This window comes from Aptenodytes forsteri, unplaced genomic scaffold (assembly GCF_000699145.1).
Source record: "Aptenodytes forsteri isolate BGI_AS27 unplaced genomic scaffold, ASM69914v1 Scaffold388, whole genome shotgun sequence".
In the NCBI taxonomy this organism is placed as follows: Eukaryota; Metazoa; Chordata; class Aves; order Sphenisciformes; family Spheniscidae; genus Aptenodytes; species Aptenodytes forsteri.
This window is the reverse complement of record NW_008795433.1, coordinates 224,458-243,493: the sequence shown is the minus strand read 5'-3', so window position 1 is coordinate 243,493 and position 19,036 is coordinate 224,458. Positions and strand designations below refer to the sequence as shown.

The 19,036-nt window shown below is 37.6% G+C and overlaps 1 protein-coding gene across 1 annotated transcript in view; it reads right to left on the bottom strand.

The window, feature by feature from the left end:
- The window catches only part of MSH3 (mutS homolog 3), a 125,842-nt gene that overhangs the window by 59,639 nt on the left and 47,167 nt on the right, over positions 1-19,036 (bottom strand). Inside the window, 3 exon segments of the mRNA XM_019472521.1 lie at positions 2,488-2,620; positions 14,050-14,159; positions 14,778-14,862. Coding sequence (XP_019328066.1) covers positions 2,488-2,620; positions 14,050-14,159; positions 14,778-14,862 — 328 coding nt within the window.

Genomic DNA, 19,036 nt, shown 5'->3' with positions numbered 1-19,036 from the left:
GGGAAGTGGTGGAGTCCCCATCCCTGGAGGTATTTAAAAGACGTGTAGCTGAGGCACTTAGGGACATGGTTTAGTGGGCATGGTGGTGTCGGATTGACGGTTAGACTCGATCTTAGAGGTCTTTTCCAACCTTAATGTTTCTATGATTCTATGAATGCTGTTCTAATTCCAGATTTCTCATACTTGGGCGTAGATCAGCAATGGTTTTTGTTGGTTTGGGTTTGGGGTAATGCAAACTTGTGGAGGGTCAGATTAACAATTGCAAATTTGAATGATGCTACCAGATATGAATCATTAGCAGACTTAGTAAAAAAAAATTAACAGTCAGACCAGGAAAATATACAATGATGTTATTTACCAGAAGAGCTTCCATAAGGATGCTTTGCCTTGCGAAGTCAGTTCCAAAACAGAGCATTGTTTTGCCTTAATTTTTTTTTCTGTCTTCTCTAGAGGTTACTGGTGCAAAGCGCATTGCACAATAAAGTTCTGCAGTGGCTGATCTGAATGAAAGATGTTTGAAACAACCGAGACAATCCAGCCACCTTTGTACACTTCAGAGGTCTCCCTTCATGAAACATACCTCCTCAAATACTAACGTCACTGAAGTCTAAAGGGCCTGAAGGATGAAATACTTGTCACGTTCACCTATTTCTTATGCAGTTGACACTGAATTGACAAGCCTGCATTACAGCATATTCCTTTAGTTAAGCCATCAGTGTGCTCCACTCAGAGATGTGGAACCCTTAGTGGGAATGAAATTGCAGGGAACCTCATTTTGAGCATGTGGGAGATGGACATCTGGAATTAACAGATGTGGAAAGGCTCCTAGTGGGAACTGAAATGGCAGCATTTATTGGATATTCTGAAAAAAAAAAAATTCATGAAAATCAGTTACTCCATGTTCATGAATATGTATCTGTTTTGCAGGGACCTTTCTTCAGGCTCTGTATTCACTGTCTGTCTAGACTGCAGAATCTGTTTCCCAGAGTCTGCTTTTGATTCTTTATTCAAAACAGACCCTGTCTTTCAGGGACACCGTCATCTCCTCAAAGTCCTAAAGATCTTCAGTGCTTTGGGCACTCTCCACAGTGTTCTGCAATGGATGACAAACTAGCATTTTACCAAGGGAAGCTAATTCATCAAAGGAAAAGTGTGTGCTTGGAGCTTTCCCCCCCATTTCCCCTTCTTAAGGATTCTGCTGGAGCACATCTCTCCTGCAACTTCTTTCCAACATCTGATTCACTAAACACGTATCTTCACGCTACAGTGGCTGTTTTTAAGGCAAACTACATTGTCACCTCATTCCAAAGATCACATGAAAATCCAGGGCCTCCGAATGGTTCCACCTAAATGCTGGCTTTAAAGCTGAGCAGGGTAAGCAGTCCTACAACAAGAAGGGACACCTGAAGAAACAGATACAGACTAGTACAAAAAAAAAAAAAAAAAAAAAAAAAAGGAAGCACAGGATAGCAGTGGAGGATTGCCAGGATGTTGTGAAATGCACATGTATCCATACAAACCTTAATACATATCACTCAACCTGAAATGAGTGATAAAACCATTAACAAGTGAATTATCTAATTTCTGGGCAGTTGTTTTGAAAGATTGTATCATGTGGATATGGTACATTTTAGAGAATGAGGAAGTTGGTGCACAGTCCCTCTTTTCATAAAATTCATTATGGCTGAACCTCTGTATCCATTCATTGAAATATGCATGTCTTTCCATGTGCCTAACACTGCAACACATCAGGGCTTTAAAAATCATAAAAGAACTGAGTTTCAGATTTTCAGAGAGAGGAAACCTTTGTGCTGTACCATCCAAAGAAATTACAACTTTGATCTCCTTCTACCCACCTATTCCTTTATCTAAAACAAACTGTCAAAACCTCTAAATATAACAGTGAAATAAAAGAACATGAAGTACTGCACAGGTGCTATTAGCACATTAATCTGCTGCAAATAAGAATTGTCACTCTCATTACAACTAATTCTTATTAAAATGTGCAAGTGAGATCCAAATTACATAATTTATAAACAAATTAACATTCATTTGAAAACAGTTAACTACAGCCAAGTGGTTTCACTTGCAAGTGTGATTTTAGATAAGCATACAGAACGGAATGCTTTGTTTTAAAAGGAAATAATTTGTGGCACAAGGACCTATTGCACCATCCCATCTCACTGAATCTAGCCACTAAATCACGAGTACCATAGATGTTTTTCCTGTTAGCATTAGCAATACAATGTATGTATTCTAGAACCCTACTCAGACATTGTTTCTATCAGCATATTGCTGATAACAAAGAAGGTAAGATTCTACCATAAGGCAAAAATAGTTTTTATAAACTTGCACCCCTTTATTATGTCAGCCTCAGTCTCGCTAAGAAGAAAATATTTTTAAACAAACACGCAAAAACTATGGAAGTACATTAAGATAGAATGATGCCATTTAGAAAATAATGAAGTAGGGTAATTATGCGTATACCTTTTTGTGAAAAACACTGCAGAGGCCTCTCTCTATATCTGGCAGCTTACAAAGAAGATTTCGAATCTGACCAAACACACTGGATTCTGACAGTAGCATTTCAGACACAGCATCAAGCCGGGCATTTATTTCACTGTAAAAGAATAATCATAAGATCAATAAAACTTGTGTTTCTCTGAGGGGAAGGCATATAGCTAGTGAAATTTTTCCTTTTGTTTGTTTTGGTTTTGTTGGGGTTTTTTTAAACTTTGACTAAGGCCACATTCTCATGACTAGGTAAGTAGAAGAATTAAGAAATGCAGAGGATTTTGGGCTTTCATTCAAGATGCAAGCAAGATCCTGGATATAAGCTCATTATCCCCTCTCCATGCTCAAAACAGCCAAATATACACTTCAGTGCCCATGTCTACATGTTATTCTAGTGGTACATAATATGAGCAATACTGAATCCTGAATATCCAATCTTAAATTTGCAGACAAGTACCTGGGGGAGGGGCAGGGGGAGTTTACATTTGAATTCTATGTAGCATACTATATTCCAACAGGGTATAAATATTGCTTACCATTTTGCCCCTCTACTTTTGATCCAGACCAGCAGTTGTTAATTACGTGAATCAGAACCATGTTGGGTTTTTGGCTTTTTTTTTTTTTTTTTTTTAAAAACCTGTAACATTAATCTCCATATTTCAGGATTGAAGTCAATCAATGAGGAAACACTTTTTATGTGAAGAAACAGTTCTATAGTTATTTGCACCTTCCTTACAATCATGTTCTTACAGCCACTGTCAGAAAAGAGCTTTAAAATGGACAACCTACTGTCAAGGTTCACCTTGATTTACACTGCTGCTAACGGCACAGCTACAACTTCCAATATATCCATGAACTGGCTGTAGATTGCAGAGCTAAGGTAAACTCCGTATCTGCTTTTTGTGCAACCAAATTGCCTCAGTGCTGCTTTCTAGGAAAAGACTGAGATTAGGGGTACATGGGTTCATCAAAACATACAGGTTAGGAGTTTATCTTTGGGAGCTAGTGAACCAAAGCACCGTCAGTGCATGCAGCCCAAAGGAAATAGAGTGAAAGGCAGCAAGTTCACTGTAAGAGAGCAGTGAAAGAGATTTGTCAAAGCTGACTAGCACGATTCCTCTGAACGTAGCTTTTCCACATTCAGGCTTTATCTCTGAGGTAACTGTGTGCACTACAAAACAGAGTCAACTAGGTGAAAGCTGTGCTAAGATTTGTTGAGGTTTCACGACAAAAACATCTGCTCCAGATCATATGTTTCCCCAGACCCCTCCAACAAAGTGCCGCTGGGCAGGATCTGCGGGTACCAGCACGCTGGAAGGCTTTAGCCGGCATTCGGAAAGTTTCTGGCAAGTAAGGCTGAATCTGAAACATGATGTTCCAAGAAACTTTAAAAATCCTCAAGACATCGCAGTGCTTATTTTAAAATCCTTGTGTTTTCTCCCAGAATGGCAACTAAGCCTTATCGCAACTTTCTCCTCCTGAGACAAGAAAGTTCAAAAATCCCCATGCTGCTGTGTGTGAGTCTGTCCACCCTTGCAGGTTAAGAAGAAAGCAGTCTTTTGATACCAACACTTTGTATACCAGCCAAGTGTGTGCAAGGCAAATACAGCCCAGCCCATGTCTGTTCTCATGGACCAGCGAGATGCTTAGAGCTCAGCCAGCACAGAGGGATAAAAACTAAGGATGCAATCAAAATGTAATATTTTGGGGAAGACTGCCTGTCTTGCCCATGGCTTTTGCTGCAGAACTGCCGTGCCACCTGCCACTGTAGCTGCTAACAAATACTATCCACGAAGAAATCAACAAAATTAGGGAGCTCCACAGGTTGCAGACGTTACAACAGACTGCAGTCAGAGGCCTCTGGCCCCAAAGACAGCTAAATCTAAGAGTTCTTGAAATTTTATTACATAGCATGTGAAAGGGAGAACATCATGACTGGATGTGCACTTGGATACACATAAATCTAACACCATTTAAGTGCCAGGATTTTTTCAGTGACATACTGCTTTATACTAAAACAGTAAAACCATCCCCTCTTTTGTCACAAATGACACATATTCATTCCCAGAGCAGCCCTGCTGTACAACGCCAGGATTTGCAGTGCCCCACCTGCCACCATCTACCTGGAGTGCAGGTAGATGCACTCCTCCATAGCCACCGTATGAATTGGGGATGGACTCTCTGGGCACCCTGGGAACTCACTCTGTTATCTCTGAACTGGACAGCAGAGACTCTGATCACACCACAGGACGCAAAATACTCCACTATCCTAAAAGACTGCTTTTTCCCAGCCCTGAGGCAAAGAGAAATGTCAGACTTCGTAGGCTCTGCTTAGCAGTCCTCTTGCAGGTCACAAGAATACCTTCTCTTCCCCACTACCATTCCACTCCTCCAGCAATGCCAAATGCACAAAATTAAACATTTCTCCTGTTCCTCTGGGCAGCCAGACAACCTGCAAACAACATCAGCAGACAGCAGATACCCTCAGTGCAACCGCTCAGATCTGTAGTGGCTGTTTTCAGCATAGAACACATCCAAGCTTTAAATCTGATCCTTAAGAGCCACAATCACGTATCTGGTGTAGACTGGCAGGGTTACTAAAAGTTATGCAACCAAATAACCAAAGAGCAAGCTGTTGGCATCCACGCAGCATATTCAAGACAGTAGAGATTTAAGCTCTGTACATGAATTAGTGAGGCGCTCTAAACTACAGCTGGATAATGGAAAGGAAATTGAGAAGTGTTAATATCAGTGACAAAGTAATAAAATACCCCGAGTACGCAGCTTTGAAGCTAGCGGTTATACTGAAATTCTGAAAGGTCAGTATCATCAGCCACAATTACATTTTCATGGAGAATTATTAAATTCGCTGTACTTGAGACCCTGGAACACTGCTCTGCATGAAGGAGTACTGAACTGTTAAATTATAAACACATGTACCTTAAAGAAGAAAATAATCTGTATTTTTATTATAAAAAGCATGTGTAAGCAGCAGAATTCTGTTCCAGAACACTGTCACTTAATTTAAATAGCATGATTATATCTATGTGGCCAACCGAAAACACACCGTAATATGTAAAATAGATGCAGATATTCAAAAAAATACTCCCTTCAAAGCTTAATCTGCACTTTAATCATCCCCACATATGGCTATGTTACTGTAGCTCCACTAATCTAAAACTAAGCATCCATACAGTTTTTCTGCTTTAATCCCACAAATAAGAAAGGGTCAGGAAAACGGCATCCAGTATCGAATGACCCATTTTTTCCACCTGTAAACAAAACATACTGGGATTCCTATTTCAAAAGCCAGAAAGTACAGTGAAGAACTATATAAAACTACATGTATATGATGTAGGAAGGACAGGGAAGAGAAATGATAGAAACAGCCAGATGATTAATTTCAAAGTATGCTTTTAAACTTTAAATATTTATACGTCAACTAATAAACATTTTGTTGAGCCCAAATATATTATACTGATCAGTTGTTAAACCACCTCAAAAGAAATTTGTTCTGCACTGTACATTCAGCCCATTTGATGTACAGTTTGGAGTTTCTAATATCTGCATGATCTGGAAAAAAATTGCACCACTAGAAAATTTGAATCTAACATTATACAAAGAAACTCAACAGCTTATGCTAAGAAACTGTGTCACATTTCATAAACTGGCTACTCTTTCATTCCCTATTTAGGTGCGATATTAGCCTGTTCTTTCCCATCTGTATAAATCGTGTCAGCAATCTGAGCTCTATCCAATTTTCCAAACAATCTTCTGTGAAATAATGTAACATAAGTCAGTTGACTAAAGCAATACGCTTACTTCTGCCATACTCTCCATCTAAGAATAGCATCATTAATACAAAAATCATTTTGCAATGTATTTAAACATAACAAAATCTAACTGCAGAATTTTTTATTCTAGTCATTTAAAAGAACTACTTGAAATTATATCATGAGATACTCCCCTGTATTATTCTGCTGCTAGATATGTGAACAATACAGAAAATTAGCAAATACGAAAATATTGGAATCCTGAACTAAAAATTATTTTGACAAAGCAGAAGGCTGCAGATAGGAATGCAGTGCACTGATTTAACATCTGAACATCTTAACAATCTAAATAGCGTTGCTGGTTGCTACTATGCTAACAGATCTGCTGATCTCTCATACAGTGAAGCAAATCTAACATTTTTAGATGTGACAATATATCATTACATTTAAAGCAGAGTGAAATTGATAATGTAACTGCTATATAAGAACCGCAGAAAATTTTCAGTCATATAAGGTTTTATTTTTATACAAGATAAATAAATACAAATTTATCAGAAATCTCTCAACTTCTGATAAATGCACAAAGTATGAGTTCATTTGTCATGGTAAGGACATAGGTCAAGTACAGTGAATGTATAAAATTGAAATTAATTTTATTAAATATGTTTAGAGACCACAGCAATATGTAAAATTACCAGTCACAAGAACTCAACACCTGATAAAATATAATGAAGAGTATGAAACAACAAACGTTGCTTTCCATGAACTATATTATCTAGATCAAAGCCTAGCAGCCTCCTGCCTAACTACAGCATTTCAAAGAAAGAAAATATATTACTAAACATTGGGAAAATGCAAGATACACACGGGTATCAATTGTGCTTGAGGAAGTCCCTGAACTGCAAATTGCTGCAAGCTGGGAGAGTGCTCTGGGGAGGTAACATTACCCAGTTGCCCTGTTCTCACACTCTCCTCTGATACTGGCTACTTTCAAACACAGGACAAGGGGAAGGCTATTCTGACTTCTGTTCCTTTATATTTTGTCTCACTTATACATTTCTTCTTGACCTTCCTTCAGAACACAGTTTACAAACAAAGACTTTATATGAGTTGATCAAGTTAAAGGCCATGTTAAGTAGTACAGAGTGTTTTCTGCTTTAGACCACTCTCTTTCATAACAAGCAATTAATGCCATCAAAACCCAAAGCCGTGGTAGAATTAACACTATGCAATCAATAAACTGTATATGTCTTTTTAAAGAACAAGAAAACAAAAAAAATCAGTCTATCGCTGGCTTTTTTCTTAAGTGGCTAAGTTAGAATTTGGCTAACTTTATGGGATAAATCTTGAATTGTTAAACTGTGCTGTGAGTGCTGTAATTTTATGCATTAGCAACAATGAAAAAGTACAAACAAGGGTAATTATATCATAATTACTACGGTAAAATTTAAATGAAACCTAAAAAAATTTAACATCCTTCTGGATCTGTTCACTTGTTTTTCTGTATGCGGGAGAAACAGTAATTTACTCTCAAAACTCCTAATGTCTCATACCCCTCCAGAGAGGTCCAACGTTCCCTTAAATAAACATGCAGCCATGAGAAGACAATATTCCTGAATGGATCTCAAATACTTAACAGCAATATACAAGTTCTATAAACTTTGTCTTCACATCTGTTAAAAGAATGTATAAAATATGCAAATGGTAATCAAACACTTTTGTTTATGTTCACACACAATATATTTCAGCTATTTGTGCCAAAAAAGGGAACCGTTAGCTACTTTAGCCAACATGAAAGAATGCCTGATTAGTACATTTATGAGGAGTTAGACACAGCATTCAATGGTACCAAAACACAGCTAGCAAAAGTGAATGAATACATGTGATGATGCTGCAATCTTTTTCTTTACCACAACAATTTTGAGATCTCAGGCATATGCTGTAACCTGCATTTGTGCATTTTATATTGGCACTGATGCTATAAAATCTTTATTCTTGGGAGGAAAATTTAGCCTGTGAAATTCTGCTGCAGGATGGATGGATTTTATTCCCAAATCTCTGCTGCAAAAGAAGATTCTAATCCAGCTCTGGATGATGATGGTATCAAATGGAAATCAGTTTAACTCTGAATTAAGATGGGTTTCTTTAAAGACCTTTAGGTAGTTTGTTTTACTGCACAGATCTCTTAATTATGGGAACAAGGACAAAGTCAAACTTGAAAGACTTTCCTTTAGGACTGTACTTTGTGTATAGAAGTATAAATAAAACAGCACTCAATACATTCAAAGTGAGAGGATTTAGAACAAGCTATTTTTATACTAGGAAAGACATGTCATTGCCAACATCACTATAAAGACACCCTCTTCTTCCCAGTTCTACAGTACATTTCCTCCAAATAAAAGTCACATTGCATTAGTAATACCAATTTACACTCTTTCTCTTCTTTAATGGTAGATAAGGAACTGTCTGCAGTTCTGAATTGTGCAGTTCTGAATTTGCTTACAGCCATTCTATGCTTTTGCAGGCAAAGTATATTCAGACTAATAGAAATTATTAATACTGTCCTACAAGGCTTCAATTCAGCCTCAATAAAAGCATCATCTCATTCAGAACTGGAAGAAAAGGGGCACAACAAAGGCTACCAGAATCATAGGAAAAAATGGAAATCCTATTTTTGAGGGGTGATTAAAAATTTGGTTTGTCTAGCCTCCAAAGCAAAGGTTAAAGTGTTTTTGGTAACTCTCTAAATACATACAATTTTTCTCCTTCCTTGAGATTTAAACATCAGCTTTAACTAGAAAAAGATCAAATGAGTATAAATTGACTACAAAGAAATGCAGGCAAGAAACTACACAGAGAGTTCAAACCACTGAAGTCCCGTATTCACTTCTGGCAAACAGTGTGTCTTGGAGACAAGAACATGAACTACACCACAGTAAAGCTGAAATACATCTACAGGTTGGGGTGAATCTGGGGCCAAAAAGGTGAGCTCATCCTAATGGGGCTTTAAGTGTTTGATTTGCTGATACCCCCTGCGGCACCCAAAAAGAGGTTTCGTTGCCATGTATTTGATCTGGTCTGGAATACTTTTTAACTAATTAATTACATGCTTCTGGACTCCTACTAATGGCCTGGAGGAATTGAGAGACTTCTCTGTCCCCAGCCTTTCACCACCACCCCGGCACCAGAGATACCAGCAGGGTACTGGACACAGCAGTTCACTGTGAGCACTGAGAAAACACTGAGCCTTGTGCTGGCTACGCCTTGCCACCGGCTCAGGGTCCACACAGAAAGCAGGGAGAGGGACACTGGGCCTCCAGGTGAGGTGGGCATTGCCCACTGTTATCTCATAAGTCCTCTGTTACGGCAGAGGCCCAAAACATTGATGAAACCTTTGATCACCACTCCCTTCCTGCGGCACACTATGTTATGTTAGAGGCTTTTAATTTTTTGTTCTACATTTACTCCAGTACATTAAGTATACTCTGTGGCTTGCAGTACACCAGAACAGACACGTGTATCCCCAAAACACAGACGTGAACTTGTGTGTGTGGGCAAGAGGGTTGGGTTTTTTTCCCTATTTCAACACAAGCTGACAAGGACAAAGCCTATTCAACCCAAAGCCCTGAGCAAGCTTTCTGTGCTGGAAGTTGCATGACTTCTGAACTCTATATTTAGGGCATTCTGCTCTCCATAATCTTATCGTTAACCTCATTACATTAACTTCTGCACATCATACATAACATATTAAAAAACTAAGAGAGTCAACAGAATATTAAAGAAATACAATTTAGGTACTTGTGGATCACTCAGTCTGTTTAAGCTACTTCAAACCACAAACACCCTCAAAAAACGGTAGATACCACCCCAAAGAGAGAGTGAGCATTGTGCAAACTAATTTGTTCACATCACACACACAACAAACATTTTATTACTTCCAGTTCTCCACCCCCTACACCTAAGCTTTTAAAATTTTGCACTAGATACTTTTCTAACTCATTAACTAAGCACTTTTGCAACAAAGGCAAACACCAGCATTTTCCAGGTTATCTTCCACTTAGATAGCAAAGTCTCTACCTTCTCCCTGGCTACAGTACTAGAAATGACACTTCATGATGTCCACCCACTGATATTTAAAACATATTCTACCTCTCCAGGAATAGACTAGGGAGAAAAAAAACAATCTCTCTTATGCAATGCTTTCTATACATATGGGCCACAGAGCTCTCTGCACAGGAATGGAATTGTACACATATTCCCCTACAGCAGCTATAAATCGCTCAGTATTATAGATCCATCATTTATCTCAAGTTCTACTTTAAGCACCTAGTCACAGCTTTATTAGCTTTACAGCCTCATGTAATACGGAAATAATAAACCTCCATATAATTGTGCTACTCATCCACTTTTTTCAGTTTTGAAATCTTTGCTCAATTCCAGCCAACCTTGACAAGGTCTATGAAGATGTTTGTTTGATCTCAAGGAAACAAATTTCCTACAAATTGTGCAAGAATCAACAGCTGAGCAAGGCACAGACACAGATTAATACTCAATGAGGAAAAGGATGCAAGATTTGTTCCACAGTTGTCTGTTCTGTTTGGACTCCAGACTGGGCAAGCAGCATTGCTATAGCCTGGAGCTGGTCATAACACTTAGGGAACAGGAAAGGGAGATGCAAAGATAGGGTGGGAAGGAGTGAGTAACCATGGATATAACAGGAGGAAAAGACACAGTTTGCAGAGATGAGGCTTCAGATTGTCCACGTGCAGGGCAACAACTTCCTTGAACTTTCTTTTGTATCACTGCCATAGAACAACATATCCATAATACACAACAACAAAACAAGATGCAAACCAGATCCAGGTTTGCTTAACCAGGCCTATGTTAAGCTTATCTTTCTCCTCTTCCTGTAGCTATTCAAAAAGCAATGACTGTTTCACATCAACTTCAGAGGTTCTGAGATTAATTTTGCACTAGGAAAGAAATTATTTGTAAACATTGCGCACATACAAAGACACGAAGATCGCATTGTGTTACAACACTGTATCCTGAGAACCGTCCTTAGCCCTTTTGCTCTTAAGTATGATAACACACAGCTCTACTCCTTCTCCTGCTGAAACTCCATTGCCTGACAGAGAAACTGCACGTTTCATTCAGTCAAAAATGTTCCAATAAAGTCAGCTTTCTACTTCCCTTTTCCTTCCGCTCGCCTTACAGAAGTTAGGTGAGAAAGGCACTTGATGGAACTTACATTTCAGAGGCAAGAAAGGCAAGATAGGCAAGGCAAGATAACACTTCTGTAATCCACAGAGATATAACTCCTACAAAAAACAATGACTTTCCCGATTCCTCTTAAAAAGCTCAGTCATCGATGACTCATACAGTCTTATCATCTTCATATACGGAGGTGAATAAGTGAGGACATTACACCTTCCTTGGTTAAGCCTTTTTTTTTTTTTTTTTAAATTGCACATGCCTAATGCTTAAAACCTTTTCTTGTTAGTCTCTAAATGTGTTACATCACCGATGATCTAATGGATATCTTCAAGCTTGCCCAAATGAGGTGTCTGTACACATTCTACCTTTATTCAACCTACTGTATCATATCTCCCCTGGAAATTTAGTCATCATCCCAAGCGATTTTCAACTATAAGGCATAAAGCAGTAATTACACCCTCTCACTTTTTGATAGGGAAATGCACCTACCCACTGACTGGAAAAGATGCAGTACAGAAATCTTACTTCCTCTGAAAACGTCACTCCAGGAGGCACAGGTGAATTACAATTACAGAATGTTCTCTAAGTGCATTTGTGTGCATTACTGGAAACAATACTGCTGAATGTCTGATGCACTAAGTACGTGAAATTACAACGTAGAGTCAGAAAGGGAAAAATACACAGAAACAAAATAGCTTTTTTAGCTTCCACTGAGGAGTATTGTCATCTCCAACCATAGAACCTCCTTCCATACTGAGAAAGAAGGCTGAAAAAGAGAAGTATCAATCTCCAGAAGTAGCAAAGAGCAGAGGAGAAAGAGAAGAAACCAAAACTGCAAACTTGTGAAGCTGGTTCTGCACTGAGACAAGGGAGAATTTAAACTAAACTTGCTGGTTAAGAAGGAAGGCCTGAAGTCCCCAGGCAAGCAGTTTTCTATCCTCTGTGTCCGGATAAGAAATCTGTCTATTTTACTGTTGAATGGTATTTCACCCGCTGCATCACATATGTGATCATTTGCGAGAAAATTGGTTAGAGGCACTCCTTTTCAGGTTCCCATCCTCAGTGCTGCCACCACACCAGACCAGAGCCTGTGCTGTGGCTCCCCCCACTGACAACTTTACAAACAATTCCCAAAAGGTCATAAGGTGCCTCAAGGGCAGGAAAAGAAATAAACTAATTTATTTCAATTTATTCCTGTAAAGTGGCCCAGAAATTCTATCTATATGCTTTTTAAGGTGAAGACCAGGCACATAACCAACTTCCATAAAGTCTAATACTATTTAGGTCGGTTACATCAAAAGCCTGATCAAAAGAAGAAGAATTAAAAAAAAAAAAGAGGCATACTGAAATCAACTTATTAAATCCCTGCCAGAAACTACAGCGTGAAACAGTCTAACCAGTACGGCTCCTACAAATGAAAAAGGTCTCTAATATTCTAAATTAACAAAATAAGAGGGAAAAAATAGTTACGTGCTTTTCTTACACTACTGAGAAAAGATCCTTACAGAAAGGCCAATAAGAAAATTAAGCAGCGATGCTTCAGAAGTATAATGCTTTAATGTATTAAAAATTGGTAAAGGAAAGAAAAAATGCTTCTGTAGAAACATTTGTAAATTACCAACAACAGCAAGACACTAAAACATTGGTATACCTCACTACTTAAAACTGTTAAAAATTAAGAAAAATTTACAATAGTAGAACAGAGAGAAAAATTACTTTAGATAACCAAACCAAAAGGATTTTTTGTATGCTATAGCTGAAGTGAACAAAGTGCAATTGAGTAAACTCTACATTGACAATGCTCACAGAATGCACATTCGAAAGAATAAATCCAAAAACTTAAAATGTAGGCAACAAACATTCCATGGACTCAATACTCTTATTTACTACATATTCAAGTATAACACTCCAATAAAGCCTGCAAAGACAAATCAGGAAAGATGGAGTCCATTTCAAGATGGAGACAAGTAAAAACAAGCATGCTAGTACTAAAAATAAAGCATTTCTAAAGCATTAATAAATAAAGCATAGCTCAAAATACAAGAGTGACCAAACAATCATCACATTTCAGAACTAATAAAAAGAAATACTTTCATATGCAATACATTGCATACAGGGATTACAGAAACATCCACAGCTACTTTAGAACAAATTAAATACATTCAGAATGCAAATACTTGTGAAGCAAGAAAGACATCAAACATTAATTGGCAAGTTTAGGAATGAAACATCTTCCAATAGCAGGTAATCCTCATCCATTGTCTGAAAAAGGATACTGAATTAGAATGGTACCCAATCTGATTTCTGCATAGGAATTTCTAACTTTCTCCAAACCTACTACTCTGAACTACTTAGATGTTCTGTGCCCAAACAGAGCAGTTTAACTCTTTCGAACCTGTATATAACGTCCACATTTTCTATCATACCATTTCCTGTGTAAATTCTACTATGGATCTCAGGTCTTCAGGAAAAATAAATACATTGGGCATGCTCAACAACGTAATTTTGAAATACAAATTTAGCCCAAGATAAAGAACTATCTCACCTGGACTTCATGAGGGGCTGGGTTACCCATTTCTTCAATCTCCGACGTCCAAAGGAAGTTCTAGTATGATCCAAGACCCAGAGTAGGCTTCCTTTTGTTTTCATATCAGTCTAAAATAATAAAAATAGCATCATTATTTTTAACTGAACAATCAATTATGTAGTTAAAGGATCTTCACCACACTACTTAAACATTCAGTTTAGGCTTTAAGATATGGGAACTGCATGTTCATTTACTGATCTTGTTCACCAACAATGCCTTACATAAAGTACCTCCAACAGTCATAAGATACTTAAGTATGTTTTTCCTTTAGCCAGAAAATCTTTTTCGAAAATGACCGGAATAAGTTAAACAAGTTAAATTAAGTCTGTGCATAAAGGTCTGTGCAGTAGCACAAAAGAAAAAACAAACTCTACTGCAGTCCTATCACTTGACTGCAGTTGCTCAAGAACTCAAACTTTAGGAAAGTTCTTTGCTAGTCAAAGGGCAGTAAGGTTCCTAACTCATACTAAAAGCCAGCACAGATTAACTTTGATTTATGCCTCTGAAAACTTAATCCTACTTCAGTTTCATCCCCTTTAAAATATTTTAAACCTTCTGGGTGAGATTTGCAAACTAACTTAACTAACTTCATTGGGAAGTATGAAGATATGTATGAAGTATGAAGTATGTCAAGCAGCTGTGTAAATCTCAGTATTTATTAAAAAAACCATTACATTTGTCCTTACCTGATTCTGTAAAATTTCGAGATTTTTCATTGTTGTCCCATTAATTGTCATGTGTTCAGTTTCACTTGACAACCGTTTGAAATTGCTGGGGAGAGGAATTTTATATGTTATATTTTAAATTCAGGCACAGACGTAACAGTGAAACACTGTCAAGTTTCTCACATTAGAGAATTCATTAGTTATGCAAAATAAAAAAAAAATCAAGAAATTAAAATCTATTCAAATAAATAAAAGAACTGAACACTAACAAATTCTTTTAATTTACTGCTTGGGAAAACCAGGTTTATGACTCGCTTCCCAGTCTCCTACAATGACTCTGACAAAGCTCAGAATAAAATCCAGCTCTGTTACCTAATCCTGATCCACTAAATGGTTAAGGAAGTAACCCTTCTTCAGTCCATGATGAAATTGAAAGAGTATGTGCTTTTGTTAGTGTTGTTATGATCACCATAGGATTAGGGACAGGGATAGGACTAAGAATTAATACTTCAAGAGTGGAACAGACTTTTAAAACAACTCATCATCAAAACAGCATATCAAAATATATATTCTTATTTTTTACTACTACTACAAATTTAAACAGGCTGTTAGTGCAATTATTTATGAAAATAAAAATAGGGTATATTTAAACTATTTTATTTTTAATATGAAATAACCATGACCAAAATTACATGACTTTTTGACACTCCCTAACAGAACAGGATGAGACCAACCCAAAGGTTGTGTTGGTTTAGAACCAACGTTAATAAAATAGTTGTATTAGATGTAATTATATTAGATATGAAAATTATTTCAGTCTCAGACATACACATGTGGTAGTCAGGACCGTGAAGTGAAGTGCAAGATCCTTACTAAATGCTTCTGACAAATCCAGTCATGATTGTCTAGGTTAATCATACTGCTGACTGCCCTTTGCACAAAATCTAGGGCAGTCTTTATTGTCTTAGACTAAACAGAATGACTTGCTGAGTAGGATTTAAAATGGCTTTCTTGACTTTCCACAAATTTTTTTTCAGTGCATTCCATTTTAAACTCTCTGGGGGAGCACTCATGCTCAAACTTTTCTGTTAGGCACACACAGCTGCATTATTGCTATATTAAAAACAAAAACAGCACTAAAACTTTCAGAAACATGAAAAATTCAGAGACTAATGTTATATATTTATGTTGTATGCAGGTGTTTGGCCCTGCTAGCAAATTTTTTCCTAAATAATGGCTCAAATTAGAACTATTTTCCACAGAATTTTAAAAAAAAAAAAAAAAAAAAGAAGTAGATTCATCTAAGTGCCCTCAAGAAGTTCAGTGATAGTTTGGAAGTACAGCTGACTCAGACCTGTACCCATAGTCATAATGATTCTGCTCTAGTGTGCTATCCCGGCAACCAACGAAGTTGACCAGCAAAACAAAACCTTGGAGGCAAAAGCAGCAGCACTTTCCAAATTACACAATATTATAAGCAACAAAACAATACTTCCTTTTATTATCTTCAGTCACAACTGCTGATGCTGGCAAAACTTAAATAGGAATGATTTCTGCTTGGCTCCCAATCCTTATGATCAACAACAAATCCTACCCACTCTTCCAAAAGCACCTCTTCTGCATCTAGGACTTACGTAAACTGCAGTTCCCCATTTGCTGCATTTCGATTTGCCGCTACTCAAGCCTGTGATCTCTTAAGCCCAGCTGGGTAAGAACCATGCCTTTCCATCTCTTCCCAGAAGCAAAAAGGATGCTTTTGGCTGTTTCTATCAACCCTCAATCACCCATATGTGAGTTTCAAGATTGTGGATTTACTGGTTCTAGTGTTTCCCCACTTCACTTGGCTTCAGAGCACTCAACACAGTGGGTATTCTGTTCACAGCAAGCTTGCTCTCCGGTGGTGTGTAAAAACAACTAACTCTGCTCCACTGCAGAGTATGTTTACTATTCTTTCAGAATCAGATACACTAAAGTTGTTCTCACAGCACAAATTATGTGTGGTTTATATTATCCAGGTGTTTGCTTTATCTGAGTTACTCCACCGTGCTATTAACCCTGGTAACTGAGAGCTTATAGTATATGAATAATAGCCAAGATCAACTGCAGTATATGCCCAACCAACAATTCCAGATGTCACAGCACAGAACATGTTTTGCTTCCACCCCCTCATCTTCCTTCAGCTTGGGATAAAAACTTGATAAAAATGCGAACAAAGGCTCTTTGTAGGGAATTTAGGGACCAAATGGTTTAAGAAGGTTGTAAACAAATATTAAGTTAGTGCTGGTTTTGCAGCAAGGGTGTCAACACATTCCTTGTGAGAAATTCTAATCTGCTGCTATCAGACACCTCCTGCATCAGTAAAAATGACCCTTCAAAATCACTTCAACTGGATCACAATGCAATAATTCCTTCTGTAGGTGACAGTGTGACCTGAGTTTCAAAGAACAGACTTGCAACTGTCTCAAGTACTTAAACAGCACAAAACACAAGTGATGGAAATAGCTGGCAATTCCACTACTGAGGAGCAAAGCAAGGTAGGATCATGCCATCTGGGCCAAGAAAAATGAAAAGAAGAAACAAAAAGAAACACAAGCTTCTAGTAAGATTTAGGAAACTTTTGAGGAATATTCATGAGAAAGAGATTCCTACTCATAAAACGACTTTTCAGAGTAGAACCACACTTGATGATGAGTATTAAAGGGTTACTATGATTGCTTTAGGACACTAAACTACATCCTCAGAGTTTGATTCTTATGTGTTACCTGTGAAATTGGAACTTCTTGGTCATTCTGCCTCCTGAGAAGCTTGCAGTGAAGGGCACTTTCTATGCTTTATTCATTATTCTCTCCACAGGAGAGATATATAATTTCGCACTCAGTAACCCAGCCTAAGTGAATGCATGTTATTCAGATCAGTAGTTTTCAACTACTTTAATTTTGCAAATCTGTAAAAACTTTCCAGCAAAGCTGCAAGGTACTGTATTGAAAGCCTACTAAGCAGCAGATTTTCTTTGCTCAATTACCTCTTACAGACCTCTAGAGTCCATGTCTTTGAGATTTCTAAGGGTGAATAAACCACAGAACAAAGCTACGTATTTAGACAAGAGTTGCAGGAATCCCTATTCAGCCTTAAGGAGTAAAAACTAGTCTCTCCATTTCTGAGAAGCATTAGCTTTCTTTAGGTATGAAAGACATTTACCACAGCCTAAGTAGCAAAGGACATCAAGCTCAGACTGTTTTGTATTTAATTAACCAGTTTTAAATTCATTAGCGAATATTACCACAGGGCTAGAACTTCTGATCTGGATCCCTGATGTGATAGTAGTGCAGAAACTTCTGGCTAAACCAGTAACAAAATAAAACAAACACATGCACACAAAACAAAACTGAGAAATACAAAACAAAGAACTAGATACATTTCCCAGCAACTGCTATGCAAATGATGATTTTTCAGGCAGAACTGGGTACTCAACTGTATTTTAAAACCTGTCCTAGATGTGTACCAACTTCTTGTCAAAAGCCAATAAAGGTCTCTCAGTGTGTAAAGGTAATAGAACACATTGATTAAAAAAAGCTTGTCTCATTCATTGTTAAATCTATTTTTACTTGCTACTAGAGCTCTAATGCAGTCTAGCCATATCCCAGGGTTCTGCTATGGCAGAAATCTTTTTTTCTTTTTAAGATTTTGCTTTATTTAAGATCTTAAAAGTGGATTTAAAAGCTTCATCTACATATTAAAACTTGTTTCACCCCCAGTAATAAGGATCCCTCATCACTTACGTGATGTTTCATGACTCTTACTATTAAATTGAGCTGGAATTTTGTTCAGCTGGGAGAAGAGTGTTTATCCAAAGAAGGTACAGAGGTGCAAGGATTTTTTTTGTCATTTTTCCTATCAAATAGGTCTTTTTCATCCAGATCTGTGTCACTTACGCTATCAAATAGGTCTTTTTCATCCAGATCTTTTTCACTTACATTAATAAACTGAAAACTATCTCACAACTCCGACTTCATGCTCACTGACTCATCAGTATATGCTCACTGACCTGAATTCTCCTAGGAATTTTAAGTTACTTGACAATGCAATGGAAGTATCTCTCTTCTATTTCCTGCAGAATCACAGAAGATCGATGAGCCTGACACCCTTTGCTTAAAAAGCCTTCCCTTTTCAGTATTTTGATAGTATTTTGCTGGCATTAGGAAAAATATTGAAGTTGAGTTTGCCTCAGTATTTGGCTCACTATTTCAATATATGTGACACGTTAAAAACAGCAGGTAGAA